Source organism: Astatotilapia calliptera, chromosome 23 (assembly GCF_964374335.1).
Source record: "Astatotilapia calliptera chromosome 23, fAstCal68.1, whole genome shotgun sequence".
NCBI lineage: Eukaryota > Metazoa > Chordata > Actinopteri > Cichliformes > Cichlidae > Astatotilapia > Astatotilapia calliptera.
The window spans coordinates 25106730-25127500 of NC_137443.1; the positions used below are offsets into that span (position 1 = coordinate 25106730).

Consider the following 20771-nt stretch of genomic DNA (forward strand, 5'->3'; position numbering starts at 1 on the left):
TATTTATTAAGTTATGCAGGCTTGTTTGCACAACAAGGCTAAATAATTATATAAACTTTTCTCAATCTAAATATTGTACTTTGGTAAAATTAAAAAATAAGTGTAGTGCAGGTCTATGATGATTTTTAGTGCTACTATCATCTAGTTCTGATTCTGGTTCTGTCTTGGTTAAGTCCTCAGTAGTCCTGATTTTGAACTGTTGTAGTCCTGTTTTAATTCTGGATCAGTTCTGGGTCTGGTTGAATTGGGGTTTAGTCCTCGTGTCTTGATACAGCCCCGACCTTGTTCTGCCTTGCTGCTTAATTAAAAAACTAGTTTAAGGTGTCCTGCACATGTGATATATATTTTTCCCTATATGAAGTCATTCTTTTTTGAACAAAACTCAAAACAGAGCCAATTAATCTTTCAGTCATTTCTAACCCCCCCCCCCCCCCGCCCCAAGGGGAAAAAAAAAAAAATCCCACATGCATACTACCCTTTTGGGCTAAGCCCCGGGTGTTTCAAATGTCTGGCTCCGCCTCTGCTGAGTGGTAGCTGACCTGGTCCCTATCGTCTACATCTGGAATAAAATTTAATTTAAAATGTACTTTAATCGATCATTTGAGTTTTGACAAGTCACAAGTTTAAATGATGACAACTGTGTTTTACTTTTATGGAGAGATGAAGTGAACTGATGACAGCCTGAATTAATAAAGAATTTTAAAAAAGCTCTTACTCGAAGTTTAGTCTGTTTCTGTCAGAATAAAAATGGTGTAAACTTCTGATTTGAATTTCTTGAAAAATCACTCTGCTTCACATGTTAACCACACTGAACCAGAAGCAGCTGTGCCTCCCTCGCCTTCCCTCTTCACAAGCTCCTGAAACTCATTTAGAGTGAATTTGTGGCTGATTGCAGGAGCGGCAATCACTCACTCACTGCTATACGAGCAGAGGCAGCTTTCTGGCTGAATGTACTCTAATGCAGCGTAAAGAAGCTAATGTGCATTCACATTGTTAGAGAAGAAAAACACATGAATAGATGCAGCCATTTTTAGCATAAATACGTAATATTGCTGGTTTGATCCAACTGCAAGTGGCTACAATTATCTCTGTTTTTTGAAAAGAAAAATGCCAAAGCTGGAAAATGAACACACTGTGCAGCTACATTGAACTCACCTTTAACATACAGACTAGAGGAGCTGGATAATTTTTTCAACCACTGACTTTCTGATTAGTTGATGATCTGCTCTATTTACTGAGCCTCTGCTGCTCACCTCTTTGTTTTGGTGCTGGAAACTTACTGCTTTTGTTACCTCTTTGTTACTAATAGTGGGCAAAGATGGGCCTGAAAACACTTATGACAAAAAAACCACACTTTTAACAACTTGCTGTGGATCACTAAGTAGCATTTAGCATGCAAACAACCAGATATTTTCCCCATGAAGTCAAATTCAGTATTTAAATGGGCTGATATTTATTGAATTATATATATATACAACTTGCATGGCATGTTTCACCTGATAATGACTAAAAAGTAATTCATAAAGATATTTTAGAGCTTATTGTTTAAAGAAATATATACCAACAGCGCAAGCTAGCAGTCACTGGTCATCACTGACCTTCCCCTTGTCCTTTTAAATTTTAGAGAAAGAAGAAAATGGCAGGAGTTCGTATATATTCAAGAAGAAGTGCTTTGAGAACAACCCCTCATTACGAATATTCTCCATGTTGAATTAGAGGCTAGTTTCCTGCGTCACAAAAACCCAGCAGCGATGACGTCAAAGGTCTGCCTGGACTCTAATCTCCAAAAGAAACCACCTTAACAGCCATCCACTTTTTAAACTGCTTATACAATTCAGGACTGCAAGGGGGCTGGAGCCTATCCCAGCTGTCATGGAGCGAGAGGCAGGGTACACTGTGGACAGATAACCTGTCTGTCACAGGGCTAAAACAGAGAGATAAAAACCATTCATGTTCTCAGTCAATTTAGAATCTCCAGTTAACCTAACATGTACATCTTTGGAGTGTGGGAGGAAGCCAGAGGACCCAGAAAATTCCCAAGCACACTCGATGTAGAGAGGCTCCAGTTGGTGAGTAGATTGGAGCCCAGGACCTTATTGCTGTGAAGTAATCGTGATCACCACTCCACCACCATATTGGCCAACATCTAAATATGAGGAAGCAAATAAGACTTGGCTGGAAGCTACCAACAGTTGGAATCCACCCCCAGCTGCCCCAGAAGTTCAAATAAGTACAAGTACAAATACAAGTACAAATAAAATCTACCTACGGGCATCACCACAAGGGCATCACCACAAGGTAGCTCTGTTTGTTTTGTTCAGGTAGATTTTATTTGTACCCTTTAAAGTTTAAAGGGTACACTGTGTAATATCTCACCACTAGATGACAGCAAATTGCAGTGTGCATTCAAAAGGTGTGTTTTATTAACCATTCCATTTCAAATTGAAAACTTAAAAGTGTGTGGGAAACACTTTGTAATGCTGATAAGGTGTACTACATATATGTGTCTGGTTTCTAGCCACATATATAAAGTGTGATTAGCAGAAAATGGTGATGTTCATCTCCACAAACCTACATATTCTGAATGGATTTATTCTGAGTTTATGAGAATGAATCAGTTTGCTGGAAGATGCAATAAAATACTCATCAGTGTGTATTTATGAGTACAATGGGTTTTTTTAATATTAAATAACCTAAAAAAATACTTACTGTAACTTTTTGAAGTGAAACATGGAATAAAAATTAATCACATATATTTAAATAAGGAAATTATCTAACAGAGATCAAAACCTTTTTTTGACTGTAAACATAGTCCCCATAGACTGACTCACTTTTCAAGACACCCTCAAGTGGACACTGGAGGAACTGCAGCTTTTGCATCTATTTTCAACTCCGGAGGTAGCTGCTTATTTTCAACATGATATAGAATAAAAGTTTAATGCTGAGGTGTCCACATATCCATTTTGCCCATGTCTTGAAGCCCCCTTATCCACTGGAAGTCTCTGTGCTCCAGTAACAGCGATCGACCTGAACTCTTATAGAGGATGTGCAGTATTGTTCTCACATTATTTATATTATGTAATCATGTTTTACTCATGTGAGTCTCTACTAAGGATGTAGTCTCGTTTGTCCAAACCTCATTAGCAATCATGTATGACAAGCTGAGCAGCACTCACCCATAAGTGATTGCGCGCGCGCGCGCGCACACACACACACACACACACACACACACACACACACACACACACACACACACACACACACGTTATCGCTCTGTTGCATAAGCAGCTGGATGTTTTCTTCATCCTCAGCTCAAAAACACACAAGTTGTCCATACATTACAATAATACACCACAAATGCAGATAAACAGGTGCACATTCAAACCGACAGAGCAGGTTTAGTGAGGAGGAGGACGTATAGATGGTAGTGATGTAAAATAATGAACACGTTTATAAAGTTAGCAGTTAGCTGTTCGCTCTGGCAAACGCTGCACTGTGGGTTTTTGGTGGTAATTAATTTTTCAGACCTACAGAGTCGCCTGCCCCATTAGTTGTTTTGTTGAGATTGATGATAAATTTGGGAAATTGCTGCCTGACATGCAGCGTGGTGTAAATCTAATGTCGATCAGGTGCGATGAGAGCCCAGAGACAGCGCAGACGAGCGAGGCCTGGGCTTGAATTTACTGCCGCTCCTGGAGATGTTGTGGGTGTAATTCACACATGATGGAAATTGCTTCCTTGACAACCTGACTTATTTCCTTTTCTCTCCTCTTATAACTTTGTTAGGCTTCAGTAGCTGCTCGGCCCTAATTTAACAGCATGAAGGACACTAATAAAAGCAGTTCGAGACACGGTTGACAAATTGAGTGAAAATAAAGCAAACACTTCAACCATAATAATAACAGAAAAAAAATTAAGCTGTGAGATTGCAGCTTCTTGAGTTCAGTCGCTGCCAAACAAGTTCTGAATATCATTAAAATAATATGTAATCTCAGCCTCATCAGGAAACCAGAGCAAAACAAACACGTCCAAATCTTCTTCCTGATTGCTTAGAGCACGTACCCCCAGAGCAAACACAGGAAGGATGGATGAAAATAACTAATTTTTTTAAGTTCAAACTGCTGAAAAGATCAAGAGTATTGTTCCCAAAACAAGACTACCACACCTAAATCCTCATGTTACATACGCATACTGTCTTCATGCTGACATATGTCTAAATCTAAAGAAGAAGAAGAAACATTTTATCTATCTATAAAGTGGAGAAAATATTCAAAGTGATTCAATAAATAAAACTATAAATATCATAGAATAAGCTGGAAATGGATGGCGTGACCACTCTGGGTTGATCTATATTCCTATCCTGCTTTACGACCCCCGGGTAGTGACTGACAGAAAAAGATGACGGATACGAGTGACAGAAATTAGATTCCTCAGAAGACTCTAAGGGCTCTCATCCAGTAGGGGCTCAGAGTAGAGCCAAATGCCTTATGCAGCAAAGTTTTATGTTCAGACAAGACAAAGATTGAGCTCTTTGGCCAAATTGACAAGAGGTATGTTTGAAAAAGTAAAGATGAGGCTTTAAAACCTAACCTGTGCCAGCTGTTAAGCATGATGTTGGTAGCATCATGAAAATTTGAAAATTTGCGGACTACACTTAAAAGTCAGGAAAACGTAAGAGTCCGTCTGTGTCAGGAAACCATCCAGTTGAAATGAACTCTACCAATTGTGCCAAGAAGAGCAGCCAAATTTCAGCCAGAATTATGCCGGAAGCTTGTTGATGGCTACCAAAAGTTTCTGGTTGAGGGTCAATGTGCTAAGGGACATTTCACCAAACATTAGTGTGGCTGACTGTATACATTTGATCGGTGTGGATTACAGAAAATCCTAAATAAATTCAAAGTTATGCACCTGCTTCTTGTTATTAAATTGCATGCTGTGCAATCATTCCACTCTGGAAAAAGAGAAGTTCAAAGAAATCATTAAAAAAAATATCATTTCATTCATGCCCATAATAAACAGATATAAACTTCTCACCACAACTGTATAGTCATGACACCAAAATAACATTTAGACCAAAGTTCTCTCCAAAAGACTTTGGTGATATGGTCATTTTTTTTGTCCAACAGCTGACGATTGCTGTTATATTTGCAACATACAGTAAGCGAATCTTCACTCCACAAATCCTATTTTCAGTGATGGTACTAATGGAAGAGCCCAACTGGGTGAAAACATTTCTTTTTAAAGTCACAAACTAGGATTATTTTGGTTTTCCAGTAAAATGGTAAAATGGTAAATGGTCTGTATTTGTATAGCGCTTTACTTGGTCCTAAGGACCCCAAAGCGCTTTACACTATACGCAATCATCCACCCATTCACACACACATTCACACACTGGTGATACTGGAATACTGGACCTAAAATTACAGATCAGGTGAAGGATGCTTCTGTTTGCAGCCTCTACATTAGCAGGTAGTGATACCAAAGGCTATAAAAGACCTTAAACATGACTGATGATCTCATTTCAGCACCAATCAGCAACTACTAAAGATGTGTCATTTGCAGTCGCTGACATTCTTTGCACTGCCACTTCCCATAACACACACTATAAATTATATTGTAACAATGATTTATTTACTAAAATTGGTTCTCAGGTAGGTGTATCATTGAATTAACTTAATAGAATTACAATAATTACCCGAAAAAACAACAGCAGTTAGCCGTACACCAGCTTCTTGCTTGCTTCTACACATACATCAACGTGTGTGTACGTGTGTGTGGTAGAGGACTAAACATCCACAGCCCATTATGAAAAGCCACAGGCCACAAGACTAGCCATTAGTATTATCTCTCTGTGGAAGGGAAGGACACAGCAGGAGGTGAGTCTGTGTTTCACAGCCAGAGCAGGAGGACCGTCTCTCACCGTCCCCCTCCACCTCTGTCCTTCTGTCTGTCTTTCTTCCTCTCACCTTCTGTCACTCTCAGCAAGTCTCCGGAAAGGTGTTATGGGTGTTTTTAGTTATCTAATTTACAACCAATGCAATAATTTAGCTATCACATTGCCAGAGTCCCTCCTCTTCAGCTCTGCCATCTATAGCTGCTATTTACATTCTGCTTCTTCTTTGGTTTTTCTTTTTTTTCATTCTCCAAGCCTGGATACAAACACAATCTGTCCCTCTGTCACGGAGCCAGTTAAACAACGCAAGCCTTTGAGATTGTCCACATTTAGACTTGAACAGGAGCTCAAGGATGTGGAGGGATGCAATGACACAACACAGCCCTCGACCGCAGATCAAGGTTGTGCTGTAGCACGGGCCGAGTCTTATGCAACACGGTTGAAAAATGTAATGAGGAGGCGGTGGCGACGTGGCCCGGGGAAAGATTGAAGAGGAGAAGAGTCAGTGAACTCAGGTGGTGGGGGTGATGCAATGTTTGAGAGCTGTGAATTGGCTTTTATTATCCTCAGTGACAGATATTTTTCTCCCACATACACACACTGAGAGTTTGACTCAAGGACACTTTAACACAAATGCCACAATTAGTAACAGACCAGCTGAGCTGCAGCTGCGACAAAAACCCCCACAAAACAACAATCAGCTGGATTTGAACCCTATTGTCTATTTGTCTGTGTCACTTTGACTCCATTCGACTATCTGCTGCCATGCTGATATTTACCAAAAGCATGACTATAAAGCATTTCACTCAAGTCATTTTACCACACTCTTTATATGCCTTCATGTCATTTTGCCACCACAGTGTGTCACAGATCACAGATACAGAGTCATATGAAAAAGAAAGTTTTCACAGGACTCTACACCGTCGTGTGAAAACTCTTTTCGCATCGCAGTGTCCATTTGTTGTGTAACTGGGGCAAAAAATAAGGTTTACTCATGCTTTCTTTGATAAATTTATTAAAACTTACAAGTAAAATGCTCAAGTTCACCACTCCACCTTTGCTATTCATCTGATTGACTGTTTAACTAACATTAAACAATGGTTGAACAATAATTGCTTACAGCTAAACCCGGCCAAAACAGAAACTTACAATACCTGTTATTAAACATCGACTGGATGATTTAGGTTCCTCACAGAAACATAACCTTAGAAACCTAGGCATTATTTTTGATGAAGCTTTTTCTTTGGAGGGACATTTAAATCAGATAGTAAAAACCTGCTTTTTTCACTTGAGGAACATTTCAAAACTCAGATCCATCATGTCAACAAGTGAACTCGAGATGATAATACATGCTTTTGTCTCTACAAGACTCGACTACTGTGACGGCCTGTTTACTTGTCTAAACAAGAAAGGGCTGGCTCGTCTACAGGTTGTTCAAAACTCTGCAGCGAGGCTACTGACCCGCCTGATCAAGGGAGCCCAATTGGATTTAGGATCCATTTTAAAATTCTAGTTTTAACTTTTAGAGCATTACAGGGACATATTTCAAAAAGCTTTTAATTAGACCGGGGGTTTTATGATGTATTTATGACTGTATTGTGTTTTCTTGCCTTTCTTGTAAAGCACTTTGTGACACATGTCTGTGAAAGGTGCTATATAAATAAACTTTACTTACTTACTTACTTATTTGTTCCTAACACTAAGACCAAGCCGCTGAAAAAAACAAACAACAACAGTTGGTTATCAGCTAACCTTATGTCAACAAAAGTTATGCTCAAGTGTCCTAAAAGTCAAACTTTCCCTCAGATAAACAGTTTGGTTACATTATCACATCATATGAGAGTTACTTCTCTAAGTGTCTAAGCTCAACAATGTTTCATCCATTTAAAAGACAGTTTCACAAAATGTGGCTAACAGCAGCTTATATGAGCTAACAGAGGCTAAGAAGAGCTAACAGTATAACAGACATTAACACCAGCTAACACAGGCTAACAGCAATAGAAGCCAAAGACCTTACAGACAGAAAAGTTCTTTCAACAACTCTCAGTACCAGTTTTACAATTAGTAAAAGTCAAAACTGTCTTAAGGTTTATTCATATTTGATTCCTTATGGTGACAATGTCACCCTGCTACACTTTGATGACTTCATCATGAAGATCAGGAAATAAGGCCATTTAAATTCCTTGTACAAGCAAAATATCTGATTCCTAGACGTGTAAAAATATCTGCATTTTTAGCATCATATGTTCATGAACAGTGATTACCTTTTTCACAGTTACAGTCATTATTATTCCTCAACCATAGTTTGTCACAGGGGTTGTGGATGTTTATGTTGAGTCACTGCAGGCTGTTGAGCTCCAACACAGAGAAGCCATCTGCATTTGAATATGCAGGTCAGCAGGAGTCACTCCAGCTAGCTTATGTGTTTATACAGTGACAGACATAAAAAATAAATAAATAAATCAGGGACTCAATAAAAAAACAAAAAAACAACCTTTGGCTCTAAAAAGCAATTCACAAAGTATGAAAATGGTGAAAGTTAGAGACGCTTGAGGCAGTTTGATGTCAATAAATGAACCAGAGGTTTGTCAAACAGAGAGGCAAAAAGTATTAAAACTAAACTAATTATCATGAAAAGTGAGTAAGTGTTTTTATGAAACAATAACAGACCCCCTCTACTCACTGACAAATGTTTGGAGTCTGTAATGAAACCTCAGGTGGAGAGATTCTCATTTCCAGCTAATGCACTTCCCACAGTGCTCTGAACTTTTTACCCACGGCTCTCTCAATGTGGTTTTTCTCCCCCAGTGGGAGGAAAGTGTCCATCCTGTGGTTAGCTGAATTTATCTGGAAAATACTTTATTAAATGCTCATCAGCTCACCAATCCACTCTAACCAGCTCTGAAGAGAAGAACAGAAGTTTGCTTTGGATTTCAAGTTTAGAAAAATGTAATTGTCTTGGTTAGATAAAAACAGGAAAGTTTATTAATTAGCCATTATATTTCTCTAGCCTTCAAACAGGCCTATCTGACTCATTTCCATCCCCATCTATTAATTCATGGGCTCTGCCAGAGTAGCTTTGCATGAATCAAAGTCCAAAATAATCTTTATTTATCTTGCATTGGGCTCTGGTGCCACATCTCAAGTTTGGTTTGTGTCTCCAATAAACAATTGCAGCTGTCTAACCTCCCTTTAAGCCAACGTTCTTGTGATTGGCTGCCTCTTAGAAACAAGTAGTTGGGTGGAGCTAATGGATATCTGCTCTCAATGACATCATACTCAGCTAAGAGTAGAAAAAAAGGAGTTTAAAGATGTCTGAGACCTAAGCCTTTGGCTCGCAGCAATTGTACATGTTTACAATTATAATTGCTGTGAAGATTCAGTAAATATATACATACTAGAGATGGCACGATACCACTTTTTTATGTCCGATACCGATACCATAAATTTGGATATCTGCCGATACCGATATGAATCCGATATAGTGTTTTTTAATAAATAAAACTTTTTTTTAATATCTTGCTGCATTTTGTATAAGTTCATACTCAAGTTTAAATAAACAACACTAAAGATATTCTGTTATACCTGTGTGTAAAAAATACACTGCACCCAAAATATTTCATAGTTCAGCAATACTGATCAATCTAATAAACCTACTACATCCTTCCTATTCTGGTATTTTAAAGAGTACTTAGCAGAAATATTAAGCAACCTAATAGGGTTGCAAACTCCAGCAAAAAAAAAAATAAAATAGGGAACCACCCCCCACCCTCCACCTCGTGATGCTTATTCGACGTAATCAACTTTAATTTGATGCAGTGTGGAAAAAAAATGCACAGAAATAAATTATTTTTCAAGAATAATTAAATAGATTCAACATCTTTCTTCAACAGAACTGCAGACTGCACAGATGGTACCTTCCCAAAGGAAAAAGTACTATAGCTTACTAGGATATATTAGACTTAATAGTTACTATATACAGTAATGGACTTCTATACATTTTACATCAGATTAAAACTTTGGGTGTAAGATTCAGATAATTATTTATTAAAAGCTCGACATTTTAAATGAGAATAAGAAAGAAAAGTATGTCTTTGTGCCCCCTTTTCCCCGTTAATGCCCTATCGGCCCCCCTGGCTAAACTTTGCTAGATCCGCCCCTGCACAGTTACCAGCTGTCAGCTACGTAGAAAAAGATCCTGGTGTAGAAAGTAATATTAAATAAATTCTAACAACAGCTTATCAAGCTTAAACGTGCTGCTGTTGTTCAGCCGCTGGTTTCCTCTTTCTGGTGCAAAGTGGGCCAAAAACAAACAAGAGAGACGGACTTGCAACAAAAAAGCCGATCAGCTGATCATTGATCAGTTTCACGACAGGAGAGGGAGGGAGAGAAGAGGCAGTTGCTCCATATATCGGTTGTTAAGCTTAACGTGGAAATGCTTTACAAACATTCAGAGATGAACTTACACACTTGCTTTACTTCTCTCTGGGATAACTTCCTCGGAGATGAAATGCCGGATTGCTAGCGAGGCTACAAATACACGCAGCGGCTCTATCACGTGAGGGGTACTGCTGCTGCGTGCTATGGTTATGAGCCGAGTTACGCCGTGTCTCAAGTTTTGTGAGGTGCTTTTTTGATATTTAATGGATCGGATTACATTTTTTATTTCTCACCAATATCCGATCCAGTAATTTACGTCAGTATCGGACCGATACCGATACTTAATATCGGATCGGTCCATCTCTAATACATACATCAGTATTTATATGACAATAAATGAGGAAAAGCATAATAGCGTAATGTTGTTTAAAGCTGAGTATTTTATGAATATAAATGAAGGTGGTCTGGTTTGTTTTCTTTATTCACAACCAGCTACAGCAACACATTATATTGACTGCAGGTGGAGTTTGTGCTCATAGAAAAACCTAAAGAAACGCACCTGTATGTTACCTGCTCAGTACAAAACAGCAAGCAGACCCAGTTAGAGCCGAGCTGATGAGCACAGTGGTGGACTAGCTGGTCAGCAGTTACACATCAACATATTTCCCTCAAAAGCTGGTGGGGAACAAAAATAGATGAAGAACAGAGTACCCAGGACAAAGCTACAGCAGCATTTATATTTCCCTACAAAACATATTTAGGAAAACATATCGTGGCTGTGCAAACTCTTTTACCCAATGCAAGTATAAATGTTATTTTAAATTAAATATCATTATTGTGTATTTGTATTTATTTTAAATCAGCTGTTTATTGATTTAGTCTTTTAATCTTTGAATGTAATATTTAACAGTCATATAGGAAGTCATATTAATTAAGAGTAGTTTTAATGAAATTATTTAATTTAATTTTAATTAGTGGTTGCAGCACGGCGAGCAGTGACCGTGGGGATAAACTTCATGCCACAGCAACCCTGAACTGGTTAAGCGTAACAGGATGGATGTTTAAATTATTAAACTTCTTGTTGTTGTTGTTTTGTTTTTTTTAAATAAAGGAACACATGAGGAATAAACAGGGGAAATTGTGCACCAACTAAAACTGTGTAAAGTTTTCTACACGCTGTTCTTGAAACTGAAGAACTGATTTTTTTTCTTTCAAAAGATAAAAATACCAAACGACACCTCTCATCAGGCCTCTCGAACTGACACATAGACTTCACCTCTGTGCTGTTTGCACAGTTTTATTCGCCTGCACTGCATTACATGTCGCTTTCCTCACACATTGTCCTCACCTCCTCCATCCTGAGCTACATCATCTTCACCTCACTCTGCAAGGGCCACGACTCGTGACCTTGGGTCACAATTAAAATGTAACTATACTCCTCTGCATCAAAGCCAGATATTGGCAGCAATACTTTTGTTTTTCTTTCCAAAAATAAAGGCACATAAAAAGTTAGTGCTATTGTAGCTAGGATTGCTCCATTATCTCATTACATAAAACTGATTAAAAATCCATCATGGCAGATGTTTCGAGATATAAATATGTGTTTATTTCAAAACCAAGTATACCTAAATAATGCATGCAAATGCTTCATTTTTATTTCTTAACATATGAAAGTTAGTTGTTGCAATGGAAATCGATGGTCACAAAGGTCTATGATTCCAGTGAAAGGAGATCTAGATGAAAATAATTTAAAGTGTTGGTAAACAAACATGAGCTAACAAAAATCAGGTGTCTATTTGCACAAGGCTTCAGTATTAGCTTATGGAGTACTATGTGTTCTTGGACTAAGACTACATCAAAACTAACAAGATGTAACCTCCAGGTCTGAAATATGAAACCAATGGCCATTCTTCCTGACAGCCAACGTGAAGTGACTCTTCCTCCTCAGGTTATAAGGAAGTTAAATAAGAAAATGACTCTACTTTCCACTTTACTGATGAGTTTACGGTCCAACTAATCTAGAGTAAAACACATGATAAATCAGCAGATAAAAAGTCGGGCGGCAGTGTGGTTAGCGTGCACAGAGAAACTCAAAGATCTGAAACTGTGACATAGTTGCTGCAGGACAGCAGTTTGACTGCAACCTTACTTTGATGTAGGATTAAAAGCAGAAAACCAGTGGAGTCCTCTTTCGCAAAGAGACGAGACGTAGATGAGTTGCGCTTATTAGCACAGACTGACTCGGATTGAGTGCAACATGTTGACCTTTGCCTACACTTACAAATTAAACAGCAATTGTTTGCAAACCTTCACCAGTCTGAGTGATTACAGTCAGTCCAAGAGAGACCACGATGGTTCGGAGACAGGTTGCCTCCCCTCAGACAATTTAGAGTTATCACCCAGAGCTTGAGGATGTCACATGCTGCATGCTCAACCTCTAGGCAACCAGCTGGTTGGCACAAGTACTTGCAATCAGTTGCGAAAAAGGAAATAAATGAATGTGAACACTATTTTTTTGGGCTTTCTCTCAAGTTGTCATTCAACAGGCTGTCATCCTGTTTTCACTCTTGTCAGACTGAACCACGAGTAAACTGTGTTTCTCTGTCTATAACGTACATCGGGTGTTATTCTCTCCTGATATTATCCATCCATCCATCAGACAAGGAGGGGAAGTTAATTGTCACCTTTCTTGGTCAGTAGGAGCTATAGAAATCAATTTCACTTTTTATATACAGAAAAAAATGGCCAGAGCTTGAAAAAATCACAATCTAGTAAATGTACTATTGTTACTTAATTAAAGCTAGAAGTAACTCTGATTTACCTTTGCTACTTTTGCTTGTTAGGGACAAATATTTAGGGCTCCCAGACTGATCCAAAAACACATCAGGAAGTGAGATTTCCCATTTGATGACCTTCCCACTCTGAAGAACAGCATTTACCTTATTTACCTTAATGTCCTTTGGAGTTTGGTCACTTTTGTCTCCAAACAAAAAAACAAACAAACAAAAAAACAAACATGATGGAAGAAATGTCAAATGAGTGGCAGCACTAGGGCTGGGCTATATATCGAGTAATTTTAAAAATATCGATATATTTTTATACGAGATATAAGATGTGACAATATCGTTTATATCGATATAGTCTATGTTACGTTATAATTATAGTTGTGGAGCCACAAGTTTGCCGCTCTTTCGTCCACTTTTGTCTTTACGCAACATTACTCGGCCTCGCCTCTCCTTCACTGAACACAACTCCCCCTCCTTCCCCATCGCTTCACCTGGAGGCAGCGACAAGATGGACACGGCAAATCTCCGTTAACGAGTTACTGCGCATCGCCCCGTGCGTGGGGCTGGACAGCACCAAATTGTTAACGAGCTAACCACGCTAACGAGCTAAGCCTAAAATCCTTTCATTCTCTCAAAAGTCGACAGCGCGCCTTATGTATGAATTCTGGTTGTGCTTACTGACCGTGAACCGATTGTATGTGGAACACGGCGCTCAGCAATCTGTCAAAAAATGTTTTAGTTCGACTTTGGTAAGCTACAGAGCTGCACCGCTTGATGGATTGTCAGAACATTACGGCTACTGTAGTCTGGAGCCTAATACGTAGGCTCCAGACTACTAATACGTAATACGTACTGTGCTTCAACGTAATATTACCGTATTGTGTGTGTATAAGGACCATAAATGGCACCTGTTCAGAGACACGGTTACAAAGAGGATTTCAAACTCCAGGCTGTCAGTCACGCAGTAGAAGTTGGGAACAGAGCAGCTGTGAAATCTGTCTTTGTTATTGTGCTCGGCGTCTGTTAGTTTGCATTTTGACTGCACAATTGTGAGCTCTTTGTTATGCACAAAAACAACATAGTTTTCTTTTATTTATGGAGCATTATTATTTAATAAATGCTCATAATTTATTTTTGAGTAGTTTTTTTCATGTACATCTATGCTGTATGTTAATAAAAGTCCCTGTGTGACATCTGGGACACAGCTTTGACTAAGAACTCTCTTTTTGTTCTTACTTTATGGCTTTAAAAAAAAATCGAGATATATATCTTATATTGCCGTCCGGCTAAAAAATATCGAGATATGAATTTTGGGTTATATCGCCCAGCCCTGGGCAGCACATTAAGTCCATCTTTTATATACAACGTGAGTTTACCTTTCCTTCTCTTTCTGTAAAAGGAGACTTAAACGCTGCTACTCTGTGCAGGATTAAAACCTCAGACTCGAAATATTCAGCAACACACATCTTTGTTTGTGTGAGGATTTTTGTGTGGTTTTTTTTTTTCATGTAAACACTCACCGCTAATCCACTTGGCCTCGGGGTCGTGAATGCTGAACTCTGGTTTGTAAAGATCTGCTACAGTCAGCCTGGACTTGCTGCTGCCGGGAAGTTCAACTGGAAAACAAATAAATGGGTGAACTCCAGGTTACAGTGAGAGATTCATCCAACGCAGAGCTGCAGATTATAAGTGTCTTATAAAGCATATTCATGTACTTCTGACAAACACATATTTGCATGGTTTAGAAAGCTAGAAACATCATCCTGTCTCTCTCCACAGGCTGACATACCGGGTGTGAGGACGACCACAGACATGGTGATGAGCGAGCAGACCACCACGATCACCAGCAAAGAGATTGCAATGCCCTTCCAGTTCCTCTGCGGAGGGCTGACGTCCACATACTCCTGCAAACACAGAAAGTCAGAAACAAACACTAATCATCAGAAACTGTGCCTCTGTGTGTGAGTCACTCGAACACTGCGAGAATTCATCTGCAGTCCTAACAGCCTCTACGCTCGCTGTGGGATTTTGCTCTCATTCAGTCAGAAGTGATGCTGTTTAATGCGGTCCAGCTTGCACTTCATCCCAGAGGTGTTGCATGTGGCTGAGTTTGAATTTATGTGTAACTTCTTCTAGACCAAACTAGGAAAACTTTTTTTTACACGGCGCTGACAATAAAATATCATCCCAGTACTGATATAAAGAAATGGGCTCTGCAAGACCTGTGAAGGTGTCTTATGACATCTGGCACCAGCTGGCAGCTCACTGTGAGTTGGAGGTGCTGTGGACCAGTTAGGGATTTGCCCTGAAGCTCCCCACAAGCCTCAACCACACACACAACTCTTAACTTAATACAGTTACTTTTGATCATTCTGAAAAATGGGATACTTTGTATAAAAATGGCTGTAATTTCTAAACAGTTAATTCAAAAGTGTCATTAAACCACTTAAATTAAAGCTGAAGGTTTCCACGTCAGTCACATCTTGAGTGTTTTAAACTCTGCTGTGTTGGTGTACAGAAGGAAAAATACAAAAATTGTACCTTTCTCCAGCAAAATAAAGTTTGATGCTTCATTTTAATTACATTTTATTTATATAGCGACACATTACAACAACAGTTAGCTCAAGGTGCTTTATATCGTAAGGTGAAGACTCTACAATAATACAGAGAAAATAGAGAAACCCCACCAATCAGACGAGCCCCTATCAGCAAGCTCTTTGGTGACAGTGGGAAGGAAAAACTCCCTTTTAACAGGAAGAAACCTCCGGCAGAGCCAGGTTCAGGGAGGTACAGCCATCTGCCACTGGTGTGGGGTGAGGAAAGGAAGACAGGACAAAGAAACCTTGGCCATTTCACTCTAACTAAATGATGGACAGAAAATTGTGGCTCTGCTGTAACAACCCGTTCTCACTCCCAAAGCGTAACATTTTACGCTAGGTGACAAATCGTCACCATATTACGTTTTCGGCTACCCACCACGTTCCTAAATGACGACCTCGGAAAACAGAGGAAATATGAGAACCCTCTGGACTGAATCTACACATGTTCGCTCTTTTTCTTCAAATCGCTTAGAAACACGCTATTTGACATCATTAAAGTCCTGGTTAAGGTCAGGAAAAAGGTTATGGTTAGGGCTAGGGATAAGGTTAGGTTTAGGGCTGGAATACAGGGCTGGAACGTCTATTACCGCGGGAGCGTCATTGCACTGGATTCCAGCCATAACCCGCCGCGTACCCTAAGAACGCCGAAGGTCTCCTTTCGCGTTCCTCAGGAACGCCGCGGGACGTGACAAAACGTCGACATGTTACGCCTCGGGAGTGAGAACACTCTGGCTGTAATCTGTGCTCTCTTTCAAAATGAGAGAGGAAATAAAGGCTCACTGAATTTGATGCTGTGGTGTTCACACTGAACATCTACAGGACGTTTGGGACTGAGATGCTTGAGCGTGCTCCAACCACCATCATAAAAAGATCAAACATAGCAGAGAGAGACTGCATAGGCTTAAAAATCATGTATGAACTGAGCCCCTGGGTCCAGATTACTGTGTGATACTTGCTGTAGAGCAGGGGTGTCAAACTCAAATACACAGTGGGCCAAAATTCAAAATGGAACAAAGTCGCGGGCTAACGTTAATATTTATTGAAAAAAAAAATCTTCCTCCAGATATAAGAATGAATCTTTTCTTATGGATTCAAACAAGTTTAGCTGAAAAACTGAATATGGAACAAGCAAAGCTTAATACTAAACAATATATATATTAGCTGTATAATACCAGTAGGCCAGCTCTGATAGTAATTTGGTATGGCTTCGCGGCCTAATTTGGCCCGCGGGCCAGAGTTTGACACCTATGCTGTAGAGCATTAACAATACATCTCCAGGTTTCAATTACATTTTAATTTAATATGAATTTGTGAAGTTAACACAAAATTTCCAGAGCACTGAAGCTGATTTAATAGCTAACTCCTTGTTTTGCTACCTTTGAGCTTGGTACTAGCAGCCAGTTTTCAGATTCTTCTTCTTTTTTCTTTTTTAAAGTTTTTTGAAAGTGAAGCTTAGCCCCCTGAGCATTTCCCATTTTTTGATTTTAACCAGGAAAAAATATATAAGTTCAGTCAGTAAGAGCTCCACAACTTTGAGGCCTTAATGAACAGCCTCAGGCTCTATGGATCTGAGACACCTGGGAGAACTTAGAAATACAATAAGTTTCCTTGTCTTCATCACAGGGCCAGAGTGAGATTTGTAAAAGTCCACTGAGCGCTCATGGTTCTGAAAAATTCATCACCTGCAACTCCACCAAATCTATCAAAGCTTCGTCCTTTATACAGCTGCACTGTGACTAACACCAGTGTGACGCGTGATGTAGGGCACCTCTGATATCCTGTAGTGGAGACTTGAAAATGAAAATCATTTGCACATTCACTGATTCTGTGACTTTTGTGACTGTGTGTTTGAGATCTTCTGAGATCTAATGTACGATTTGCAAACGGCGGCAAAAAGACAGGATGCAGAGCTGAAGATGAAAAGTGATAAGGATGGACAGGATCAGAAATGAGTATATAGAGGGCAGAGGAAGGATAGTGGATATACTGGGAAAAGGATCCTTAAGACAGAGCTGCCAGGCAGAGGAGTTTGATGGCTCTAGTGAAGCAGGACATGCAGAGGTGCTGTGGCAGAGGTGAGATAAGGTGAGATAGCACTAGATGATCTGCTGTGGCGACCTCTAAGGGGAGAGGTCAATTTAAGAACTTCAAGGTAGGTAGCTGAACTTTTTTATAAATGAGAAAAATCATGGAAGACAAACTTTGATATTGTTTTTTTTAATCAAAGAAATTTGGTTGATTATTCCTTTGTTGTAACAATACTACCTTTCTTTTTATGCGGTTGGAAAGCCTGTTTCTTTCCCCTTAAGTTTTGCCACTGTTACGTGCCAAGAGGTGTGGCTTTGCTTTTGTGTTCTATTTATCTTTCAGGTGTCAAGCCTCCACCTATTGGCCAGTTCGAAGTGATTGGCATGTGTCTATTGGCCAATCACACGCCGAGGATTACTACAAATGAGCTGCTCCCTGGCCAGCTGGTGGCTGCTGGCTTCTGCTATGACAAACATTTGCGAACAGGCTTCTTTATATTATGTGTGGTGGGAGGCTGGACAGGTAAGCTGGGGTACCTATACACTGATTGCAGGCGTTAAACTGTTAGACACACTAGGGTATGCGGTTGATGCCACTTTTGTATGTTTTCACTGACCTTTTGTCAAGCAGCTGGGTAGGCCTTTTGTTTTGCATTTTTGTTTTAGTTAGGCCCTGGGAGCTCTCGCCCTCTTTTTGTTTTATTACTTTCTGGTAATAAAACCAGAAAGTAATAAAACTGGTAACAAACTACGCTGTAATGGACTAAAATCTTGCAGTACCATAAGGTACTGCTTGCCCACAACCACACCAGCAAAGAGTACTCGCACATGCTGCCCACTCTGTGACCTACCTTCACACGACCAATAGAAACAAGGCGTACAGCCGGGCTAAGCTCAACCACACAAGGAACTTTATGACACAAGTTTACGTGCATATGGACCTCCGGAGCCCTTGAGTAAATCATTCCATTCAACACATTGGCTTCAGAGGCCACAGAAAATCTGTGGAGAGGTTAGGTTTCACACTGTTATGTTTAACACTTCCCTAATAATGCAGAACCAGGTACAGTCGGGTCAAGTGTGATAATGAACACCTGTTGGTGCACACTCAATGCTGAGAGGCACCTGCTCTTCATCAGCTCCATTGTTTTCCTCATGACAGGGCACACAAACAAAAAGTCACATAGTACAGTGAGTTACTGAGGACAGGTGATCATATTTTTATTTTTATACATATTTTACATGTAACCGTTGGTCAAGAAAGGCTTGAACTACTGGCTAAAAGGAAATTGAAACATGCAATAAGCAGAAGAGACGCAAAATGTGTCAAACGGAGACAAAAACTACTGCAATAAAAAACAAAAAGATACAGAGAATATCTACAAAAACAAAACTGTTCAAAAACTAAAATGAGATATAAAACACAAGCAAAGATGCAACAAAAACAAAACTGTGTCACACAATCACACAACGAGATTTAAAACTAAACAAGGGAAAAAACATGCAGAGTGATACAAAATCAGGTAAAATATCAGCAGGCTACAGAGTCAGAGACACAAAGCAAACAGAAATCATATCTGCATGTACTTATGAACTACTGTTTCATAATCTGTGTCCTGTACAACAGAGTCTGAACCTGTGCCAAACATGTTTGCTTTGCCAGGAGGAGCTCCTCTTGTTAGTCTTATTCTTTTAATGTGATTGTTATTGCTTTATTTATTATCATTATCGACATAAATGTACATATTGTGTAACAAAGAAAGAAGTAGCGCAATAATGAGGAAAAAAGGAGGATAAGCGCATCGGCTCACCGACTCCTGCTACTCTAACACCTGAATGAAGATACACGAGTAAATACACAAGCTTACTGTGCCGGTGTGTGTGTGTATGGATGAGAAGCTTCCAGCATACTGCAAATGAATACATTATAAAAACTAATATAACTTGGATAATTGGTATCCAGCTGTTTTAATACGGATTTGTGTGTGAATCACTTCTTTGTAAAATGAAATGACTGAATAAAAAAGAAAGAAAAATGCAGGTCATCCAGCACACAACATGGATCAGTCTGTAAAATAATGATGTGGGAAGAACAGTCCCTTTATTTCCTCCTATTGTTCGGAGTGCATTTAGAAAACATTAGAAGGAATTCACTATTTTTAATGGAAGCGAGATATAAAAATAGAGCAGACTCGCCGGCGTTCATCTCCAGCATCAGTCAGGATTGAATTTTGACTTTTACGGTCATATAACACTCCCGTCGTCTAGACAGAGTGGTGATTATCCTCCGAGCTAAAGTGGAAAATCTGATCTGAGCTTTCACACGTTGTGCTCTTAGGCTGAAAGTTTGCTTAAGGATTCCAAGACATCCAATGAACCGTAGCTTCTCAAGAAGCTACCAGCTTACATCATTCCTCACTCCAGCCTCCGATGATGAAAGTTGAACCCGCAGCCAAGACGTTGACAAGTGAGAGAAAAGATGAGAAAGAAATGATGCAAGCAGGGTTTTCAGTTTAACCTCGCACGGGGCCAGGAGACGGCTGCGGACGAGCACTCGGATGTTTCCAGCAGCGACACTGCAGGGGACTGTAATAGGAAGCTGTCACATGCTGACTAAGTGGCCTTTCTTCTGAGCTTGAGAGGGAGAAGCATAAAGGGAAGACAGCATGAAGCCTTGTTCGTACATCAAACACATCAAACTGCATGTTTTCCAGCAGTCTGTCTGCCCTCTGTAGAGCCGGAGAGACGAGCTAAAAACTCATGTTTCTTTTGACTTGTTAAGTATCCTGACAATCTTCATTTGGTCAGCTGTTTGGTGTCTAATTATCTCCAACAGGCAGAAGATGGAAAACATGTTCAAATTTGGAAGCTTAAAAGGACTCTTGCTGTGAGTTTTAAAGTATCTGACCTGAAACCTGAAGGAGTTTTGTAGGTGGACATCAAAGATCACCAATTCTCTAATGTTTACTGTCATGCTAGACTGTTTAAACATTCAACAGGTATTCCACTTTAAAATATGTGAGGCACAGGTTAAAGTCTCTTAAACCTTCAAAGTGGACTGAAATTTCTCATCAGGAATTTCTCA

General features: G+C 39.6%; 1 protein-coding gene across 4 annotated transcripts in view; it reads right to left on the reverse strand.

Annotated features, from left to right (window-relative positions):
* Window positions 1-20771, reverse strand: part of LOC113016881 (inactive dipeptidyl peptidase 10-like) — a 134028-nt gene that overhangs the window by 49782 nt on the left and 63475 nt on the right. For 2 of the 4 annotated variants that reach the window (XR_013905522.1, XM_080297781.1), the window contains exons 2-4: window positions 18781-20320; window positions 14849-14963; window positions 14580-14675 (exon numbers count right to left, since the gene is read on the reverse strand). Coding sequence is in view for 3 of the 4 variants with exons in the window: in XM_080297781.1 (XP_080153907.1) it covers window positions 14580-14675; window positions 14849-14963; window positions 18781-18843 (274 nt within the window). In the remaining variant the exon portion in view is untranslated. The remainder of the gene's footprint in view (window positions 1-14579; window positions 14676-14848; window positions 14964-18780; window positions 20321-20771) is intronic. The other 2 variants (XM_026160045.2, XM_026160046.2) reach the window with 1 other exon arrangement.